General features: G+C 39.2%; 2 protein-coding genes across 6 annotated transcripts in view; one reads left to right on the top strand and one right to left on the bottom strand.

Moving 5' to 3' along the window:
• Nucleotides 1-458: 458 nt before the first annotated feature.
• Nucleotides 459-10,736, top strand: LOC131316177 (uncharacterized). 3 transcript variants are annotated; one of them, XM_058345459.1, is made up of 5 exons: nucleotides 459-957; nucleotides 2,048-2,098; nucleotides 4,845-4,978; nucleotides 10,039-10,139; nucleotides 10,249-10,736. In XM_058345459.1, exons 1-5 carry the CDS (start codon nucleotides 547-549, stop codon nucleotides 10,416-10,418), a joined length of 867 nt encoding a protein of 288 aa, XP_058201442.1. In that variant the 5' UTR covers nucleotides 459-546; the 3' UTR covers nucleotides 10,419-10,736. The 3 variants fall into 3 exon arrangements, with proteins under 3 accessions (XP_058201442.1, XP_058201441.1, XP_058201443.1); XM_058345458.1 differs by having other exon boundaries at nucleotides 461-957; nucleotides 2,036-2,098; XM_058345460.1 differs by lacking the exon at nucleotides 2,048-2,098 and having other exon boundaries at nucleotides 461-957.
• A 2,187-nt stretch (nucleotides 10,737-12,923) lies between these two features.
• The window catches only part of LOC131316174 (uncharacterized), a 35,053-nt gene continuing 26,807 nt past the window's right edge, over nucleotides 12,924-21,169 (bottom strand). The window contains exons 13-14 of one of the 3 annotated variants that reach the window (XM_058345455.1): nucleotides 13,733-13,845; nucleotides 12,924-13,415 (exon numbers count right to left, since the gene is read on the bottom strand). In XM_058345455.1, the coding sequence (XP_058201438.1) occupies nucleotides 13,777-13,845 (69 nt within the window). In that variant the 3' untranslated portion in view covers nucleotides 12,924-13,415; nucleotides 13,733-13,776. Of the gene's footprint in view, nucleotides 13,846-21,169 lie in introns of all 3 variants that reach the window. The other 2 variants (XR_009197022.1, XM_058345454.1) reach the window with 2 other exon arrangements.

The following is a 21,169-nucleotide window of genomic DNA, read 5'->3' as shown; positions in this document are numbered from 1 at the left end:
ATAATCTAAATACAATACCAAACACAACTTCTCACATACATATGAGCTCCACACATACTACTATGTGCGAGTCCTACATGTATATGAGAGGTTGTGTAAATTATTGTGTTTGAATCATTGTGTGAGTAACATTCACTATGTTTGGTTTGCAGTTTTACGACAAATTTTTTTTTTTATAGATTTGTGTATTTTTTCAACATTTTATCAAATTTTTTTACTTTTTGAACAAAAATTGCTATGTACATCGAAAAAGTAAAAAAATTGACAAAAAATCACTAAAAACGAAAAAATACGAATGACGAAATAGTCAAAAATTTTAAAAATATTATTTTTAATGGAAGAACCAAACAAAGTTAGCAGATACGGCGGTAATTCAATTCCATCGATTACCATGGAAAGTCCATTCTTAGCGTTCGCCCACAAGGCGGACATTAGCCGGACTGATTTTAAAATTCGGCTCGATCCCCTGCTCAGCCGTTGTTATATGCACATGGCACTGCCACTTCTCATTTCCAGTTTTCGTCCATTCCAACGAACCATCGCATCATGCAACCCGCTCTCCTCACTGCTCGTTGCCTCACTCAAATTCCACTTCAATTTCGCCGCCTTTCAATAAATCACCCCAATCCCCATCTCAAATCCTTCTCTTCTTCTTCTTCTTCTTCTTCTTCATCATCTTCAAGTCCCATAATCTGTTTCACTTCCATAAAAAAGCCCAAATCTCGTCGTTTGCTCACGCTTTGCTCCTCTGCCGGCCCGAAATCCTCCGATGCTAATTGCGAATCGGTTGCGAAAGATCGAACAGAAGAAGAGGCCTTGACGGCTAACCTTGAGTCACAACAGGAGAGTGGGTGGAGAGTGGAAGTGGGAAACCCTAATGTCCCTCCGTTGGTTTCAACGGGTAAGCTGAGCCTGAGCGACCAGGCTTTCTTCCTCTTGGCCTTCATTGCTTGCACGGTAACTGTTTAATCCATTCGGTTTTTTTTTTCTTTATGGTAAAATCCAGTGTTTTTTTTTTCTTACTTTGTGGGTGGGGGGTAACTATGAAACATGGTAGATTTGATTACCCCCTTTTTCTTGTAAGGATTGCTGATCACATTGCAAAAAATTGTGTGAAATATTTTTTGAAAAGCATAGAAGTATTCTCTACCTTGGGCTACTGGATGGTTTCCCAGTCGTTTAACTTCAGCCCCCATAACTAGTTGATACAGACAAGCTGGTCCGAACATCCGGTTATCAAAGAGAAAAAAGAAAAAAAAAGGAAGAGAAAAAGAAAAGTGAATAGAAGTACGTGTGACATGACATGTATCAAAGGTCTGTATTTTCTTTTTTGCAATGTGTGCGTTGAGCGTGCTGTTGATAGACTGACCTTTCTTTAAAGATCGCATAATTGCTAGTCTCGATTACATTTTGTGTTATTTCTCCCCCATTTTATGTTGAAAATATGCAAGAGATTTGTACAATATACAGAGACTTAGTGGGTTAGAGATGGTCAACAGTTGTCCTAGGTTAACTTATTTGCTGTTTGTTATGTTACAAAAATTGCATGCAAAAGTTTGATAGAAATTAAAAGCTATTGAAATAAGGAAAGAGATATTGCCATTCTAAACCCATTAGGGCACGCCAGCAGTTTAGTTTATATGTAATATCAACTATGAATCCGGAGATCATAAGTTTAAACCCGATGGAAATGCCTTAACCTACCCGATGCCTGTGGCTTGTTGGTTGTTGTAGGAAATTAACATGTAGGGGTGTCTAAAGTGGCTCGTCGCAAAGACGTAAAAAGAAGAAGCATAAAGAATGCTTCCATTGAGGAAGACCAAGTAAAATTTGAAAATGGGTACACAGAAAACTTTCTAAGATCACATGTTGGTTATGGTGGTTTTCTTGGTAATTTTCATTTCCCGTTTGATTGTTGATCATTGTTCCTTTGATTGAAAGATGGCTTCTTCTTCTTCTTTTTAAAATTTTTCAGTTCCAGTTTGTTCTATGTCAGTGTGTAATTTGGGTCAATACTAATAATGAAAGTGAAAAGTTATTGATGCAGACATCTGCGGCATTTGTGAGCCTTGTTATTGCAGCAGTACCAACACTATATGTGAGTAATGCAACATCTTGTTTAGTTATCGTTTTTGTGCTCATGTCTAAACCAAGTATATGTTGGGATGTAGATTTGTTACTGGTACGGTGTTTAGTCTCTTTGCGTCATATGCCATATTATTGGAATGCATATGTCAAGGTGTGAACGTGTGATGCATATATGTATGGGTTTAGTATAACCCATGCTTTACAGGTTATGTTGCAAACTGGTAGTGCATAAAACCAGTGTTTCTACATATCGACAACAGTGGTTCATTGGTTGTTGCACAAACATTAAGCTTCATTTTGTGGACTGGAGAGTGAGTACAAACCTTCACGTTTTTGGCACTTGGGCATAAAGCAGAAGGCGACATGCTTTGTTTACATTTGGTAAAGAGCAGTAGAGCTTGCAAGTAAAATGAAACAAAAGGCTGAGAAGAAGTCAGCAACTTTTATTTCAGAAATCAACTCTGATCAACCAGCAACTTTGGCGTCTTGAAGTTCCATTAAAGATAAGTTTAAAGTCCAAGAAACAACTTACTAATGATCCAAACACCACAAAAAGTACTGCAGGATATACTTAAGTTTGTGGGAATATTTCGAACCCAATTTTTTTTGGTTTAGACTATACGAAACTCAGTAAAAGAGCTTCATGTGAACTTCAGGCTGGTGGAACAAAAATCTGAAACAATGCCGCTCTAACATCTTCAAATCTGGTTATAGTTGCGCTAGAACAGCATGGCAGGTTAATGGTGGGAAGCCGATGAGTTCTCTAATTGGAGGATGAAACATAAAAATCATGAAACTCTGTGCTTGAAATTCTCACCGCTTTCAAACGCAGGTGTATGCTCAGTAGTGAATAGATTAATGTTTGCTGTTTTACTTTCATAAACACCACTAAATATAGAATAAAACTTGGGTTGCAACAATTAAAGCTCCTATGAAAAGAATCTAAAGCAGGACTTGGGCTGCACATTTTGTTAAATGCTCAGTGATTTCGTAAAACATTGAACTTGTTTAGGGTGATGGAAACTTCCTTTGCAATTGTCAAAAGGATCTTTGGCTGCTACTTATCTTTGGTATCGGGCTTGTAAACTTGTGGATGCTTATTTTGCGGTTGGTGGATCCTTAGAAAGGTCAAGGTCCTTAGCCACTACACATTTAGTACCATGCTCCTAAACCTGTGGATCCGTAGTTGGTTGTGCAAGCTGACTTAATACCAATTAACACCAGATAGGAAAAAAGACGTGCAACTTCTCATTCTCTCTCTTTCAAATTTCAAAATATTATTGAAATCTAGTTGTCACTTTGGTACGTGAGCTATATGCAAAATATATATGCATGAGGGCATCCTCACCTTAGTAGCTAGCCTTGGGGTTGCGTTCTACTTCTACCTAAGACCACATAGCATGGTATCCGAGCTGGAATGCCCAAGGGTTGATAGGGTGGGCGTCCCTAGTCTGCAACCCTAATGTGCTGCCAAGTGAGCACTGTGTGTGTGAAGCACCCTCAGGTCAATAGCTTACTCATCTTAAAAGCTTACTCATCTTAAAAAAAAAAAAAAAAAGGTCAATAGCTAACTTTTTCAGGTTTTATTTCTGTGAAAATATTTTTCAAGTCCTTTTCTTTTACTCATACGTAAATTGCTAATTTTGAAGTCCTTTTCTTCTACTCCTTGTTGAGAAAGGCTAATTTTTGTTTTCTCTTTGGTTAAATAGAAGGCCAAGAAGTATGGGAGGACACAACATTTGTTAGAGCTTGCTTGAAGGGTGTATAAGTTTGTTAGAAGAGAATATAAAGCTTTCTATCCTTTTTTGTTTGGTTTTTATTTTGGAAAGAAGCCTTTCATCCTTCAATGGTTTGGCATATTCACAAAGGTACAAACTAAAATTCGCATAACCTTAGCTCATCTATGTAGAAAAGTTATACTAGACATTTTCGAGTCCTTCTAGCGACTACTACTCTTTACAACACATCAATTCCATTGATGGTATGTTACCCGCTGACTGCCTGACTTGGATTGGGATTTCTATTACTTTGTTTGTTCCTGTTTGATACAACCTCTTTTCCTACTAGGGATAAAATTCTGTAGGAAGAAATTTAGAAACTTTTTACTGAACTAGAATAGTCTAGACTATAACGAAACCAGATATAAGACTTGGAAACAAAACGTGAACTGTAATATGACTTGTGGATCAAACATAAGTTCGTGTCCTGAAAATTTGGAATTACTACAATACCACTCCCTTGTAAAACCTGATTATATAACATACAACGAACTCGTGAACCTATATAAGCGTCAGAAAGAACTGAAATTAACCTGAAAGACCTTTTTTGGATATCCCTAAGTGTTACTTTTCGATCTCCAAGTGAATTTCTTGAATTCTACTTCTTGACATGCTCCTTTTCGATACTCCTTTTATATCTGAGTGGCTATGTTTAATGTGAAAATCCTGTCCTGAAATATTTCGTAAATATTTCGTCAGCCTTGCTTCACTTCATTTCCTGCTTCTTAGTTGTTTTGATTTAAAGTGGAAATGTGTGTGGAGTGGTGAGCTTTTCAAATGTTCCTAGAAAATTAATGGAGAAAAGGAAAGAAGACCTGCAGGGGGCTTATGGGAAAAAAAAGTACAAGAAAATTAAGGTCCTATTTCTTCTTACCCTGTCACAAATTGAGGTCCAAACATGGTTATTTTTTGTTTGAGTAAATGTTTATTCATGGTTTGAAGCAGATATTTTATTTTATTTTATTTATTATTTGGAAGGCAATGGGTAAAGCTGCAATATCTCTTTCAAAGCTGTCTGACACTGCTCGTGAGGAGCTTCCTAGTACAATGGCTGCTATCCGCCTCTCCAGCATGGAAATAAGTGATCTTACTCTAGAATTGAGTGACCTGAGGTAACAGATTGACTTCTTTAATGTTGTTTGCTTTAGGAATTTTATAGAGATGATTTTAATTCTCTAGAGGTCCTTTGCTTTTAGTACAACCCGTTGTCTGTTCTGTAGAAGGAATGTTATAACCTGTTATTGCTGAAATGAATTGACCTCAACAAATGTCTCCCATGTTGATTTATGGTAATATGTGATGTCTCATGTGTCATAAAATATCAAATAGCTGTAAAGTGAAAGACCCTCGAAGTTGTGAAGAGGCAACTCTTGGTACAGGCGAATCTACTGGGCTGCCAATCTTTCGTGATAACCATTCATGAGCTCTAGGGACTCCTATTTGTATTCCACGGTTCTTTTTCTGCTCTAAATCATCCTATTAACTATAAAGCTATGAATACTGAATGGTTTCTTGCTTTATCCTGCTAGTTGGTCGCCATTTTTATCATGGTATCACAGCTTACTTATATCCCGAAATTTCATCATTTCCATATCATGTAAGCTGTTAGTCTTTGTCGATAATTATTCTGTCCCTATTGTTAAAGATACTGTTATGGTGGGAAAGCTTCCTAATTCTAAAGATGTTTCTGTACAATAAACAAATTAAAAGTGGGTTCTTGGGAGCAATGCATTCTCAACTGTATTTTATTTGTCATCTTCTCGTTCATTCTTATGCCCATTGTAGATCACTGTCACGGTAAGGTGTCAGCCAAGGGTTAGATTTATCTTTAAATGTGTTGATGCCTAATGCCTGCATAAAATCTAAGGTCATATTTTACTGAAATTTATATACAAAGGGATAACATATTATTCTAGACATAGGTAGTTCTACAGGATTGGGTGGAAAGCTTAATGGCAATGTACCCTTGAGAACTATGCAATAAATCATCCTAATCTCCAAGCCACTAACCAAAGCAGGAATAGTGAAATCAACCTGAACTAATTTGCTAAAACTATTCTATACGAGCATGTCTACAGTCAAGTTCGTGATTTGGGTCCTGCTTGCTTTATAGTTTGTCCTTCTCCCCAGGAGGGACCACACTAAGCTTATTGCTTCTTGTGTCCTCTGTGTTTTCTTGGGTGTATGACATAAATCAGAATGACTATCGTTGGTATGATCCTGTAACGAAGAGTTGTGTATGTGTTTAGGCATGTTATTTTTCTGGAGTGTCTACCTTATTTGTCCCTTCCACCCAAAACTGCAATTGTTGCTAAAGAGGACTTGGTTCTTATTGATGCTTTCCTTCTGATGTGCCTTCTGGGGTGTACATCTCTACTCCCGAAGTATCTGATCTTTCTGTTGCTTCTTTTACTCCCTCTAGTTCTACGCTTCTTTGGCCCTTCCTACAGTTTACTCTCGTCATCGTATAGCTTCTTGAACTCCACCTCCGTGCTCTACTGCTGCTCAACGTGTGTCTTTGGACCCTGGTCTGTTTGAAATCTGATCACAATTATCCTAATCATGATCATTGTCCCCTTGTAAGACTCTGTATTTCTAACACTTGTTCTTCTTCCTACTGTTCCTTCTTTCTCGTATCAATACTTATTTTGAACTTAAGTCATATAAAAAAGCTTGTAATGATCCTGATTGTATCCATGCCATGAAAGACGAGCTCACTGCTCTTGCAAAAACACAAACCTGCCTAGCTGCAAATGATATAAATAGTAAAAATCTATTCTGATGGTTCTTTGGAGTGGTATAAAGCTTGCTTAGTTGCTAAGGGATTTGCTCAAGAATGGAATTGATTACGAGGAGACTTTTGCCTCTGTTGCTAAGATGTACATAAATGGTCTCTCTTTCAATTGGATGTGATGAATGCGTTTCTTAATGGATACCTTTTTGAAGCTGTATGTGCCCCCCTCTGGGACTTTCTTCTACTTACTGTATTGTTTGTTGTTTTCGTCGTGCTCTATGTGGTATCAAACTGTATCCTCGTGCTTGGTATGAGCAGTTTCACTCTATTACTTTACAGATTGACTTCAAACCTCTTACCTCTTTTTCTGGGTTAGCTCCTCTACTGTTATATATGGATGACTTATTGTTACGGGTTTGATTTTGCTGCCATTAGTGATGTGAAATGACTTCTATTTTGCAAGTTTGAATGAAGGATTTTAGTCCTCTGCATTGTTTCTTTATCGAGGTGACTTCATCCCCTAAGGTTATCTTTAATCGCACACCAAGTATGCAAATGACTTCATCCATCGTGCTAATCTTGTTGATGACAAGGTTGTTTTCTTGTTGATACTCCTCTTGAATTGCATACCAAGTTCTCTACTTTTGATGGTGTTTCATTTGATAATCCTCGAGAGGATTGCGAATTGGTTGGTTGTTTGTATCTTACTGTGACTCGCCCTGATATTGCTTATGCAGTCGAAGTTGTTAGCCAATTTTGTCCATTCGTCGTTCTACCCGTTGTGCTTCTTTTCTATGGATCATGTGCTATGTTCATTGCACTATCTACCAGTGTTTATTGTTCTCCTCTACTTCAAGTTTGACTATTCGGGACTATGTTGATGCTGATTGGGCCGGTGACATCTCATTGAAAATCATCCTCTTTTTTTTGGGTTTTTTCTGGTGATTCTCTCATTTCCTAGAAAAACGAGAATAATTTGTTATTGCTCAGTATATTGCTAAAGCTAAATACCGTGCTATGTCTCAACTCTCAAGCTATGTTGGAATTAGTTGGTTCCATTGACTTTTATCTTATATGGGTGTTTCGGTTGACTCTCCCACTTCTCTTTATTGCGATAGCAAGAGTGCTTTCAATTGCCCACAATCCTGTCTTCCATGGGCGAACAAAGCATATCGAGATTGATTGTTATTTCGTTCACCATTTTCTTCAGGCACTATTGACCTACCATTTGTTCTGTGCTTGATTCAATTGGCTGACTTTTTACTAATACTCACACGTTTGCTCGATTTCTCTTTTTACTTAGCAAACTCACGATATTGTTTGCGCTTATGCCCCGAGTTCGAGGGGGATGTGAACGTAGTAGTTAGTTCTTCTCCTTATTGTCTTTTATTGGTTTGTGTAAGGTCAATAGGGATACGCTATATAAACCATCGTGGCATTCTAGAAATAGCTAGGTGCTAGTCGGGCGAAAGAGAGGTCGACTAGTTGGGAACTAATCGGGCCTAGAGATTATTCGTAGTTTTAATATTTTTTAGAAAAACATCTCCCCACCTCCCCCAGTGGTTGAGTAAGAAATGATGTACGACTAGGAAGAAAAGAAATAAGACTAAAGTAACACCAAAAAACTAACTAGTAGCAAATAACTTGTCAAATATAAAGTTCAATGTTCAAAAACAAATGAAATTAAGTATCTAACATATAATTTTGGTATATGATGATATTTTGTTTTGTAAAAATAACAATTAACCCCTTGTAGGTCTTAGTATTACACATTTAATTGTAAACCTTTTAAAATTGTGAAATAGACCCGCGCCTAGCTGGTTAATGTGTGACTAAATCCCGATTAATGCACAGAAATGCCTAATCAACACCTAGACCCTAAAATCTAGGCATTGGGTGGCTGCCTAGCGTCTAGGCGCACTTTTAGAAGACCGTTCATATGAAGCAATACTATTTAGTCTCTTATTTTCTCTTGTATCTGAAGAAACCTATCGTTAAGGACTGGGTAAAGACACCATGGAAGGAATTAGTTGAGGTGGAGGTAGTCAATTGGTATCAGACTCTCTTCCTTTTTTCGTTTTTCCTGTAGCAGGGGAACTCGATCCGATCTTGAATCCGAACGGTTGGGTTTGTGAGCGATGTCAGCGTTCTTGGCCAGCATGATTCCTTCCTAACACAACCACCGTCAAAAGAAGGCAGGTTGTAGAGTTGGCGGTGTTGCGGGCTTAGCAGGTACTTTGCTGTGTGAAATGGTTGATAGAAACAAATGCCATCAAATTTGCGGAGCTACTAATTTTGTGTAAACTTAAGGAGATGTCAGGTTAAAGTGCCATCTGGTCAAAACCCGAGTAGGATGGAGCCGCAATTGAGCCAATTTGAGAATATGGGGACTTCTAATAGTTTAGTGGACGCACACTGTTGCTTAGAAAGCATTGGTGGACGAGTATGGCACAAAACTAAGTTTCGTGCAAAGGGCTTAAGAGAACCCCTTTTCGATGTGTGAGTTGGTTCAGCGTTGGAGGTTGCGGGTGGGGGTTGGCCAATGGGGGTGGTGGGCTGAAAGTGCAATACTATACACGTGGTCTATCAACACATACTTGTATACACGGTAGTTCATAACAAATGAACTAGATTAGGATATTTACATCCATTTAGAAGTACTGTTAACGAACTCGTTACCAGTGCTTTTTAATACACAAATGATGGGGGCCTATGTGCTCATTTCCATCGGGTTGCCAGGGTTAAGGGGTAAAATGAAGTTTGCCCTCGTGTAGTGATGTGTTTTGCTTTGGTTTATCGAGACGATCCATTGGTCTTTCCTGGTTAGATTCTTCGAAGGCATTTGTGAGACTATTAATGCTTAGCTCTCATTCTTTCACTTTTTTCTTTTCCTTCTTCTTTTCCGTTCATTACATAGCTGAACAATCCTTTCCTTTTTTCACATCAACTTGAAAATGCCCTTAATGGTATATGCATAAGAGGTATGTTCTGGAATTCCAACGTCATGCACAATTGAGCAATTCGTCTATACGCGCATTCCATCCCAATTCCACGTTTTTTTTTTTTCATTCTCATTGAACTTTTGGGCCACGAGGATGGGCTTTACAGTGTGGTTGCCCTGAAGGAAGATGAGTATCCTTTAATGTCTTATTGCAATATTGGTTTTCATTTCTTGGGACTTGTGGAGAAGACCATGGACAACATATGAGCTATAAATGGGTCAACGGAGGACTTGTATGCTTGGAAAATTGCACAATTGGCATACACATTCTCCCACCTCCTGTAGATGATCTGCTGCTTCTCGGCATCTCCGACCCCTGGTGTTGGCTTGTCGCACTTACTTTTTTGACAATATTAGCTATTTTGTTACTCTTGTTTTAAGTCATAAAGGGTATTATTCTTTCGGGTGTAATTCTATTTTTTCGATGTGGTATTCAGCCAAGAGATAGCGGATGGGGTCAGCAACTCTGCTCAAGCTGTGCAAGCAGCCAAAGCTGGAATTCGGAAAGTTGGTTTCTTTGCTCGGCAACAAACTGTGGGTTCGTATATTCACATTTCTACTCCGTCCATTTCTATGAATTGGTCAGATCTCTATTTCTTTTGACATAACCGAGTGTAAGTAATTGCCTTTTTTGCGTGCACAAGCAGCAATGATTCAGGAAAGGGCAAACCTGCCCCCAATATCTTTGCAGCCGGTTGTTGCTGGGGCTGCAAAGAAGACTTCACGTGCCGTTGGCCAAGCCACAAAGAACTTTATCAACATGATATCTGGAGGAGAAGTTAGTTCAGAGAATCAAAATGAAAACATGATAGGATAGAAAATTGACAAGCTTAAACAATTTCTCTTTTTTTTTTGGCCACTCTGTTTGAATTGTGAAGACCGAAAGCATCACCCCAGAATTGTAGCTGATTAAGATTAGGTACACTTAGATTTTGTTTTGCGGACTCAAAGTTGCAGTCATTATGTAATTAGTATACATCTAGAGAGATATGTGCACGTACTACATGCTCATCTGTGCGCGCCTTAGTGGCGGCTCTAGGAATTTGTAATAGGGTGTTCAAAAATTACCTTTAACTCCACTGGCTGATCAACATTTCTATGGTAGACTAGAATACGAAGGAATATTGTTCAAGCTTACGGGGTTTTGCAGCGTAATTGATTTTTTTTAAGCTTTGTTCATAATTCTAGAAGCTAATCAAACAAGAAAGAAACATATGCAGTCATGAATACGAGAAATTAACATGTTTAGATTACCGGTAATGAACATGGATAGAGAATACAGAGCACAATACTTTCCCTAGTAGATTCTGAATTATAATTGTGAGCTTTGTTTGAACTAATGTATTAGGTGTTCAAATATAAATAACCTGGATTGATAGGCTGTAATATGGTTGTTGGCCAAGTGTTCAATTGAACTCTATTTTTTGAATTTATTTTTTGGGTGTTCAATTGTTATTATATGTATTCTAAATTTATGTTTTGAAGGGTGTTCAATTGAACGCTATTGGCTGGCTGTGGTGCCGCCAGTGCCGCACCTGAGTCCACATGCATATTTACTTGAGAATACCTGTCTCGAGTGTATATATCTGCTGTCATATGTTCCAGAACGTGTAATATGTGAAATGTTCTACATTCACTCAAGCAAACGAGTACGAGTTTTGAGTTGTTTTGACTGCGAAGAGCAATAATGCTTGAAGAAGGCGACGGCTGGAGAATTATCTCTACTCTATTAATTTTCAGGGCCTCGAAACCGAATTTATAATATCGAGCAATGAAATCAGAGCGTGCAACCATATACCATGAGTCCATGACGGCATGACATGTAGGAGTATCTTACTTTTTTTTTGCGACTTGAAAAGGGTGGAGAAGGGGGTGACCATGCATTAGCTACCGCGTGACCATAGGAATTCTAAACCCGTGATGGGGCCCTCTAAGGGAGACTCGAAACTCATAGATGCGCACCACCCTACACGAGGAAAGGCAATAGGCAGACCATGGGATTTAAACGGGAGCGAGGGGCGTTGGCACTTCCTGAACCCATGGCCGCATGAGAGCCAATCCAATGGGAGTAACCCATTGCTATGGGCTGCTGTACATTCAACATTGAATGGTCACATGAACACCCATGCTTAGAATAGATGTAAAATTATGGGCTAGCATTTTTTGAACATTCAATTCAAATATCAATGAACACCCAATTCTAATAGTATTGAACATCTTACCCAAAAATAATTGAACACCCAACTCAACCAATTGAACACTCAATCACAATCCAATTATACCCCAATCAATCCAGGTAATTCAATTTTTTTTTTGTGGGGTCAAACGGAAAATAAGGTAATTCATATTTGAGCACCTAACACATTACTTCAAATAAAGCTCACATGGAAAAAGAATTGAAAAAAAGAAAGAGAGAACAAAGAATCTTTTGGTTTAAGTATTATCCTGTGCATTCTCTCTCTCCATCTCTAGTGTTGATGGTTTAAATGTGTTAATTTCGCATTCCTGACAACAACTACTTAATTATTTGTTGTCTAGTTAGCTTATAGAATTACCGATAAAGTCTTAAAACTCAACTACATTGCAAAACTCTGTTAAATTGAATAATATTCCTTCGAATTTAAGAGTATGATAGAAAATTTCATCATATCTTCCTAACAAACAACATTTTCGAAAAGGTCGGGCGCAACGTACTTGCTACAACTTCTTTCAAAATGGTTTTACTAGATTAATATGCCGGTTAAACATTTGCACAAAATATGAGAATTCGTCTAGGACATCTGGAAAATATAACTCCCTCCATTCTCGAAACATTGTCTACTACGCAAATACGACTACTTTAAAAAAAAAAATTGAATTTCCAATAAAATATAGTATATATGTTTAAGTCCTCATTTCGCCTTGTAGTTAATTTTTTTAGAATACAAGTTATGTTTTTTTCCCCACGCTATTTATACTAATATATGAGGTTTTTGGGCATATATTATTGGTTAACAAATTAGGAAATAGAGTTAAGGTAATTTTCTAAACACCCTACTACAAATTCCTGGAGCCGCCATTGCCCACAGCCATCTTGGCTACCCCGGATCTTTATAGCTTTCTAATGAATTAAACCAGGATCACTCAGGTGTGAGGTGTCTCCTAAGTACAGAATAACCTAGGCAATATCAAGTAGAGCACATACTTGACACTTGAGCCGATATATTAGACTATCAAGTATCAACACTAGATGAATATGAACCATTTGCATTTGAACTCTCTCACTATCATTCGGAGGGCATTCAGATGGAGCAAGTTTGTCGCCTTTCATAATTGGAGCTTGTAAGAATGAAACTGCATGCTAAAACTTGCTCAAAACAAGGTCAAAAGTAACATTTTTGTGACACAATCCAAGAATGTCCAGGCTCTGTTTGTTTAGATGTAAAGTGTTTTACAATGTAAAATGTTTTCCTCATTTTTTATACAACCAAACACCGGAAAATAGATAGTAAAACATTTTACGCCCAAACAAACGGAGCCTAAGAGTCGCTAGAAAAGTCACAAATACAGCCCCAAGCAGCTAAGAAACAAAGGAGAAGGTTGGTAGCCCCTGAATTTTTTTCTGAGAGACCTTCTCATACTGGAGTCATAATAGAACCGAGTGAATGATAACTGTCCATCACACATGGCGAGTAGTGTGACCTTTGAAAAGATACAAATTTGATTCTGTAATCTAAAATCTGAATATTACAAGATATTGAAGACTCGCTCTCATTTGACCATATCGATTGATACAAGAATGGGTGCTTTCTGAATCTAGCAACCACATTGATTTCTGGTGCAAAAAATTGGAAACATAGGGTTGTAAACACATACTCCCTCTGTCCCTAAATAAGAGTTCGGCGCACAAAACTAGGCTTTACAAAACATAAATATTTTTATTAAAAAATTTAATTTTTTTTTCACAATCTAATAGAACTCATTGCTATCTATTGATTTGTGAAAAAAATTTGATTTTTTTAACGAAACAAATGCATCTTTTTGAAGGCTTAGTTTTGCGTGCTGGATACTTATTTAAGGACGGAGGGAGTACAAAAAGAATGAGAAGAAACTGGCAAAACTATGAGAAAAACTATTGATATATGACTTAACTCGCAGTATGTTATTTCTAAAGCTGAAGGACGAGACCGAAGTTCTCATTTATATATACCCTGAAACGAGAAAGAGAGAATCTTGAAGAGACCATCAGGGTTATCTGCATGTACCTGCCAACAGATCAGAACATGTTAGCGTCGAAGAAATGGTAGAATCAAGTACCTTCCTAAGTTCCTACGAATGCGGACAAAGGAAATTAATCAACCAAAAGCCATGCGTGCCATCCAAGTAGAAATGGGAAAATATGGTGTCCAACTTCAACTTCCATCAAATGTCATGTTGGTTGGCTTGTGAATGTTTCCCATAAACTAATACCAAATAAGTTTCAAATGCCCATATATCACGTGTCCCACAATAGTCCCGTGACACATAGAGATGTAGAACAATAAGGGACATTAACAATTTTCATCGAAAACGGAAGGATTAGGGTTGGAGGATAAACTAAATAGGAGAGACGAGACAGAAACAGGTCTGTTTGGGTGCTGAGAACAGCACCCATGAACTCTAATTAGGGTTGCTTTGGCATAAAAATGCGAAGAAGTAACAAACTCAAGGATTCACTCCTAGAAGATGCATAACATCACATCTAATGGTAGAATTGCATCACACAACTAAAACAAAAAATTGAGGCTGTGACAATTCTAAGAGTCCAGATTTTCAAAAGTAAATTAGTAAGGCCTTAAGTGCGAAGTAGAAATCATCTGACCATGTATGTATCCATCTTTTACATAGGTGATCCTTACCTCAAAGATTTCGCATTGAGGGTCAACTTCACAATTACTGTTAGATTTCTGAAGTTGACAAAGGAAAGCCAAAACAATTAAGAACTTGCCATCTCTCTCTCTCTCTCTCTCTCTCTCTCTCTCTCATCAATCTCACATCCATTAACTTTTAAGAACTGTGAGCTTTTTATCTAAAATTTCTTTGGATTCATACGGAAACTAATGAAGATAAAGTGGGTTTTAATCCTTGGTAACTTTCGTTTTTAGGGTCATTAAATATCTTTTCTGTCAAACATAATCACATCGAATATTTGAATTCTATTAGAAAGAAGACGAATGTGTAATGTTCATCTTTCAAGGGCAACTTCAGGAAAAAAAAATGATTAGTAGTTAAAAGTGTAGCGATGAGGGAACATCTTTACATATACTTTGCACTGGATCTCAGCACATAGAGACAGATTTTCTGGTTGAGGATTATTCAACGAAGAGAGAGCAAGAGAGAGAGAAGACGAAGGGATATTGGATGGGAGGGATTTCACTTTGTGATTAGAATAGAAAGCATTTCTATCATGTGTAAAGCAGGTAAAACACACAAATATAATCTGTCCCATGTGGACCAACCGAAAACTTTAAAATCAACTTTACGGTATAGCTTCAGATGATCCAGACTCCTTCCGTATATGTACTTAATGTGAATATATATTCTGTATCTAGAATATATATTCTGTATCTTCTTGTAATATGCTATTTTAGGACATGTATCGTAATCAAATCATAGCATAATCATAGGGTAATCATATCGTAATCATATCATAGCGTAATCATAGGGTAATCATATCGTAATCAAATCTTGTAATCTTCCTTTCTTAGGCATAGCTTTACTCTATTTAAAGATGTACTCACCTCATTGTAATTCATTCAGAAATAATATCAGTATTTTCTGTCTCTGTTTCTCTGTTTTCTATCATGGTATCAAAGCCGATTCCGAAACCCTAACCTGTTTTCCAATCAGTCTTCTATCCTCAAATCTCTTTCCCTCTGTCAGCTACTATCGTTCCCTATCTCTCTGTTTTTCAGCAACTCAAATCACAAGAAATACCCACAGCAGCCAACACCCATCCCTCTCCAACCGCCGGTGACCTACCCACACTCCGACAACCTCCAGCAGCACTTGCAGGCACTGCAGTAGCTCCGGCAACCTCTGTTACAACTCCGACGAACCAGTCTAAGGCAGATTGGTACTCTGGTATTTTGTTTTCTTTTTTGACTGCGTTTCTCTGTTAGCATCATGTCTGGCGATAAAAATCAGGCTATTAGTGTTCGTTTGACCGGTAACAGCTACTCCTATTGGGCTCATGTGATGAAAAATTTTGTTGTTGGTAAAGAAATGTGGGGATACGTAGACGGTTCTACGCTACCTCCTTCTGATCCAAAAGACCCAGGGTATGCCACTGCCTTGGGAAAATGGAACACAGGGAATGCACAGATTTTGACTTGGTTTCACAACTCCGTAGAACCAAGTATTGGCATGAATTTTTCGAAATATAACACAGCAAAGAAAGTTTGGGATTATCTACAAGCTCTGTATCTTGAATCAAATTTTGCTAAACGATATGAGCTTGAAATGTCCATCCGAAATACCACCCAAAACAATAAATCGATTCAAGAATTTTATAACGAAATGACTACTTATTGGGATCAGTTAGCTCTCATGGAACCTTCAGATTTGCAGCTACTTGAGAGTTATGTCAGATTTCGTGAGGAACTACGACTTGTTCAGTTTCTCATGGCCCTTCGGCCTCAGTTTGAGCCTCTTCGTGGGGCTATCTTGCATCGGTCTCCATTGCCCTCAGTAGATGGTGCTGTTCATGAGCTTATCGCTGAGGAAACGCGCTTCAAAGTGGCTAATCTTGCACCTCCCTCACAGTCTGTCTTCGCTGCTCCATTTGCTCCATCTGGCCAATATCCGACACATCACTCGCCCACTCCAGCATCTCATCCTGTCCAATTTGCGGCCAAGCCAAGGCCTCAAATTCCTGAAGATGAGTGTAACTATTGCCATCAGAAGGGTCATTGGAAGCATCAATGCCCTAACCGTCCCAAGCCAAAGGGACGAAATGTTACTCAGTCAACTGGTCCTCATGCCCCGCATCAGTCTCGGGCACCACAACAGCATTCTCGCCCTCCTGCAGCCTTGGCAGCACCGGCCTCCAGTAGTGCACCTCCAGAGTTTGATTATGAGCAATTTCAACAGTTTCAGGCTTACATGGAAGCCATTCGAGGGGGTTCCCCCCAAGCTTCTGCCATGACTACCACTCACTCAGGTTTGCGTGGTTCTCCCACCTCAGGTATCCAACCCACCACTTGGATCTTTGATTCTGGCTCTTCTCATCATATGACTCCTGATATGTCTCTTCTTAGTAATTGTGTGCCACCTGCTTTTCCTATTAGTATTGCCACAGCCAATGGTTCTCCCATGCATGTTGCTTCTATTGGCTCCATTCTATCTTCTACTGCACCTTCACTATCTATTCCTAATGTCTTTTATGTTCCTCAGTTGTCTTTGAGCCTACTTTCAATCAGCCAATTATCCGACTCTGGTTTTGATGTTGTTTTCTCTTCCTCTGGTTGTGTTGTGCAGGATCGGGATTCCAAGAAGCAGATTGGGGCAGGCCGTAGAGTTGGTGATCTCTATCTTTTGGAGTACTTGCATCTCCTAATAAAACCTTCTTCCACTGCTGCGTCATCTTTTTGTTTAGATCATAAGTCATCTCCATTTTATCTTTGGCATTCTAGATTAGGACATCTGTCTAGTGAACGTCTAAAACTTTTAGTTAAGTCAGGTCATTTGGGTCATATTTCAGTCAGTAATATTTCAGAATGCAGTGGTTGTAAGTTTGCAAAAATGTCAGCTTTACCTTTTAATAAAAGTACCTCTATTTCTACTTCGCCTTTTCAGCTTGTTCACACTGATTTATGGGGCCCTTCTCCGGTTGCTACTAAAGGTGGTTTTGTTTATTATGTCTCTTTTGTGGATGATTTTAGTCGGTATACTTGGGTTTACTTAATGACACACAAATCTGAGTTCTTTACGATTTATAAGAATTTCCATGCCATGGTTCAAAATCAGTTTTCTACATCGGTTAAAATTCTTCGGTCTGACTTGGGTGGGGAATATTCACTTTCAGAGTTTCATAAATTCCTAGATTCGCTTGGAACTATCCACCAATCATCTTGCACTGACACTCCTGCCCAAAATGGTAGAGCTGAAAGAAAACATCGTCACCTTCTTAATACTGCTCGGTCTCTACTCCTATCTTCCTCCGTCCCGTCCTGTTACTGGGGAGAAGCTGTTCTCACTGCAGCCTATCTCCTGAATCGGATGCCCACCCCTCTTCTTTCTGGTAGCTCTCCTTATGAGCGGCTTTATGGTCAGGTTCCTAATTACTCTCTTCTTCGAGTGTTTGGTTCTACCTGTTTTGTTCTCCTCCCCAAGAAAGACCGCACTAAGCTCAGCACCCGCTGTGTCTTAGGTGTTTTTTTAGGGTATGGCATTAATCAAAAAGGGTATCGGTGTTATGATCCTGTGACCAAAAAGCTTTATGTTTCAAGGCACGTTGTCTTCTTAGAGCGTCTTCCCTATTTTACTCTTCCACCTCGCACTGCTCCAGTAGCCAAAGAAGACTTGATCCATATTGACCCATTTCCTATGGATCTGGATGTGCCTCCCGAAGAGTACACCTCCACTCTTCAGGTATCTGATATTTCTGCAGCCCCCTCAGCATCACCTCGTCGTGCTCCGATCACCCAGGTCTACACCCGTCGTCCAACTTCTACAGCTGCTCCCCAATCTGCCTCTGCGGATCCTGATCCGCCTGCCCGCCGGTATCCCGTCCGCGACAATCGTCAACCACCGGTAAAATATGGCTTTACTAATACTTGTTTCTCATCCTCTTATCAATCATTCCTTTCCCGCATTCACACTTATTTTGAGCCTAGGTCCTATAAAGAAGCTTGCAATGATCCCAATTGGATGAATGCCATGCAAGCTGAACTTACTGCTCTTGCTCACAATCAAACTTGGGAGCTGGTTTCACTTCCGGATGGTAAGAATCTAATCGGTTGCAAATGGGTCTACAAGGTTAAGACTTATTCTGATGGTTCTTTAGAACGGTATAAAGCCCGCTTAGTTGCTAAAGGGTTTTCTCAGGAGTATGGGATTGATTATGAGGAAACTTTTGCCCCCGTTGCCAAAATGACCACTGTTCGCACCTTGATCTCAGTGGCCGCAGTGCACCAGTGGCCTCTTTCTCAGTTGGATGTAAAGAATGCTTTTCTCAATGGCAATCTCTCTGAAGAGGTTTATATGCGGCCTCCTCCTGGCTTCTCTCATCCTTCCGGTATGGTTTGTCGCTTGCGTCGTGCTCTCTATGGCTTGAAACAGTCCCCTCGCGCTTGGTATTCACGCTTCCAAGATGTTCTTCAGATTGGCTTCACGCCTAGCATGCATGACTCTGCTCTATTTCTCCGTCGCACCTCTCATGGCCTGGTACTTCTCTTACTTTATGTTGATGACATGATCATCACTGGTTCTGATTCTACTGCTATTGCTGAAGTCAAAAGTCATCTCTTCCGTGAGTTCGAAATGAAAGACTTGGGCCCGCTACGTTATTTCCTTGGTATTGAAGTTGCTTCCTCTCCTCAAGGGTATCTTTTGGGACAGTCCAAGTATGTTACTGATATTCTTCACCGTGCTCGTCTCACGGATACGAAGACTGTTGATACTTCCCTTGAACTCCATGCCAAGTTCTCTGCCTCTGATGGTGTCCCCCTTGAGGATCCTACGGAATATCGCGAATTGGTGGGCTGCTTAGTTTATCTTACTGTTACTCGGCCAGATATTTCTTATGCAGTTCACATTGTTAGTCAGTTTGTCTCTGCCCCCCCGGACTACGCATTGGGCTGCCCTCTTACGTATTCTCCGTTATCTTCGTGGTACCCTTCATCAGTGCCTTCTGATTTCTTCTACATCAAGCTTAACCCTCCATGCTTATGCTGATGCTGACTGGGCAGGTGATGTCAATGACCGCAAATCTACCTCTGGCCTCTGTGTTTTTCTAGGCGATTCTCTTATCTCTTGGAAAAGCAAAAAGCAATCTGTTGTTGCTTGCTCCACCGCGGAAGCTGAATATCGTGCCATGGCCCATGCTACCTCTGAAATCGTCTGGCTTCGCTGGCTTATTTCCGATATGGGGGTCTCTGTTACTACTCCTACGCCTCTTTGCTGCGACAATAAGAGTGCTATTCAGCTTGCCCACAACTCGGTCTTCCATGAGCGCACGAAGCACATTGAGATTGATTGTCATTTCATACGTCAGCATCTTCAGTCTGGCACCATTGCTTTACCCTTCGTCTCCTCCACATTGCAGCTGGCTGATTTCTTCACGAAGACCCATACCGCTGCTCGTTTCCGCTTTCTCCTTGACAAACTCTCGATGCTCTCTGCCCTCGCACCTTGAGTTTGAGGGGGGGTGTGAATATATATTCTGTATCTAGAATATATATTCTGTATCTTCTTGTAATATGCTATTTTAGGACATGTATCGTAATCAAATCATAGCATAATCATAGGGTAATCATATCGTAATCATAGGGTAATCATATCGTAATCATAGGGTAATCATATCGTAATCAAATCTTGTAATCTTCCTTTCTTAGGCATAGCTTTACTCTATTTAAAGATGTACTCACCTCATTGTAATTCATTCAGAAATAATATCAGTATTTTCCGTATCTGTTTCTCTGTTTTCTATCACTTAACTCCATTGATATCGAAGAAGCACGGATACCGACACACAGATAAGGCAAAATCTTTGAATATTCATCTATATATTACGATAGATATTTAATTAATATCCATATGAAAGGAAATAACCAAAACTAATAGAATCTTAACAATTATTATTGATTCCTTTTCTGATGTTACAAGTTGAACGAGGAATTTCTGGTCATAATTCATTTATTCGTGCTTTTCCCCTCATATTTTTGAAATATCATACTCCAGTTTTTATATTATAAATAGATCACTGTCATGTTTCTATCGGTGTCCAAATTGAGACAAGAGTGTCCCAATGTCGATGTGTCTACTGCTTAAAAATAATTAAATTCAATGGACACACCATGTGGCGTGTCCCATTTGTGTCCCTGGCTTGTCGTATGTCACGAGACTTGGAGTATTTCCTAGACCAATGGATTACTTAACAAAAGGAAACCCTAATATTCTTTGGCCTGCTAGTTCTTAACCAATACTAAATAGGGCTCACAATTAAAAACCCAAAAATAACTTGATGCAAATCCACAAAATTACAAAAGTACCCTCACCTGGAAAACTATTGCAAACTAACCAGCAACATACTTGACCTAATGTGAATATAAGCAAGACTCTAGTAGCACTACAAACATAAGCAGACATTATTCCAATTGATCCCGAAATATTTTCTAAAATTAAGCAGTTCCCTGATGTGAATGCTTCCTTAATCTTGGTTTTCCTTGCTCCTTGTTTGCAGTACATCACCTAGATTTTATGAGAGGCTAAAATTGAGGTTATTTGCATGCAAGTGCCAAGTGAAGGGACTAATTATTATGCCCTAAACCCACTCCTCTAATCTCGTTCTGCCTATGCACTTCTTCTAGCTTCTCTGGCTCACCTCAC

Source organism: Rhododendron vialii, chromosome 2a (genome assembly GCF_030253575.1).
Source record: "Rhododendron vialii isolate Sample 1 chromosome 2a, ASM3025357v1".
NCBI classification, from domain to species: domain Eukaryota; kingdom Viridiplantae; phylum Streptophyta; class Magnoliopsida; order Ericales; family Ericaceae; genus Rhododendron; species Rhododendron vialii.
The sequence above is the reverse complement of the archived record's forward strand: the minus strand, read 5'-3'. Positions and strand labels throughout refer to the sequence as shown.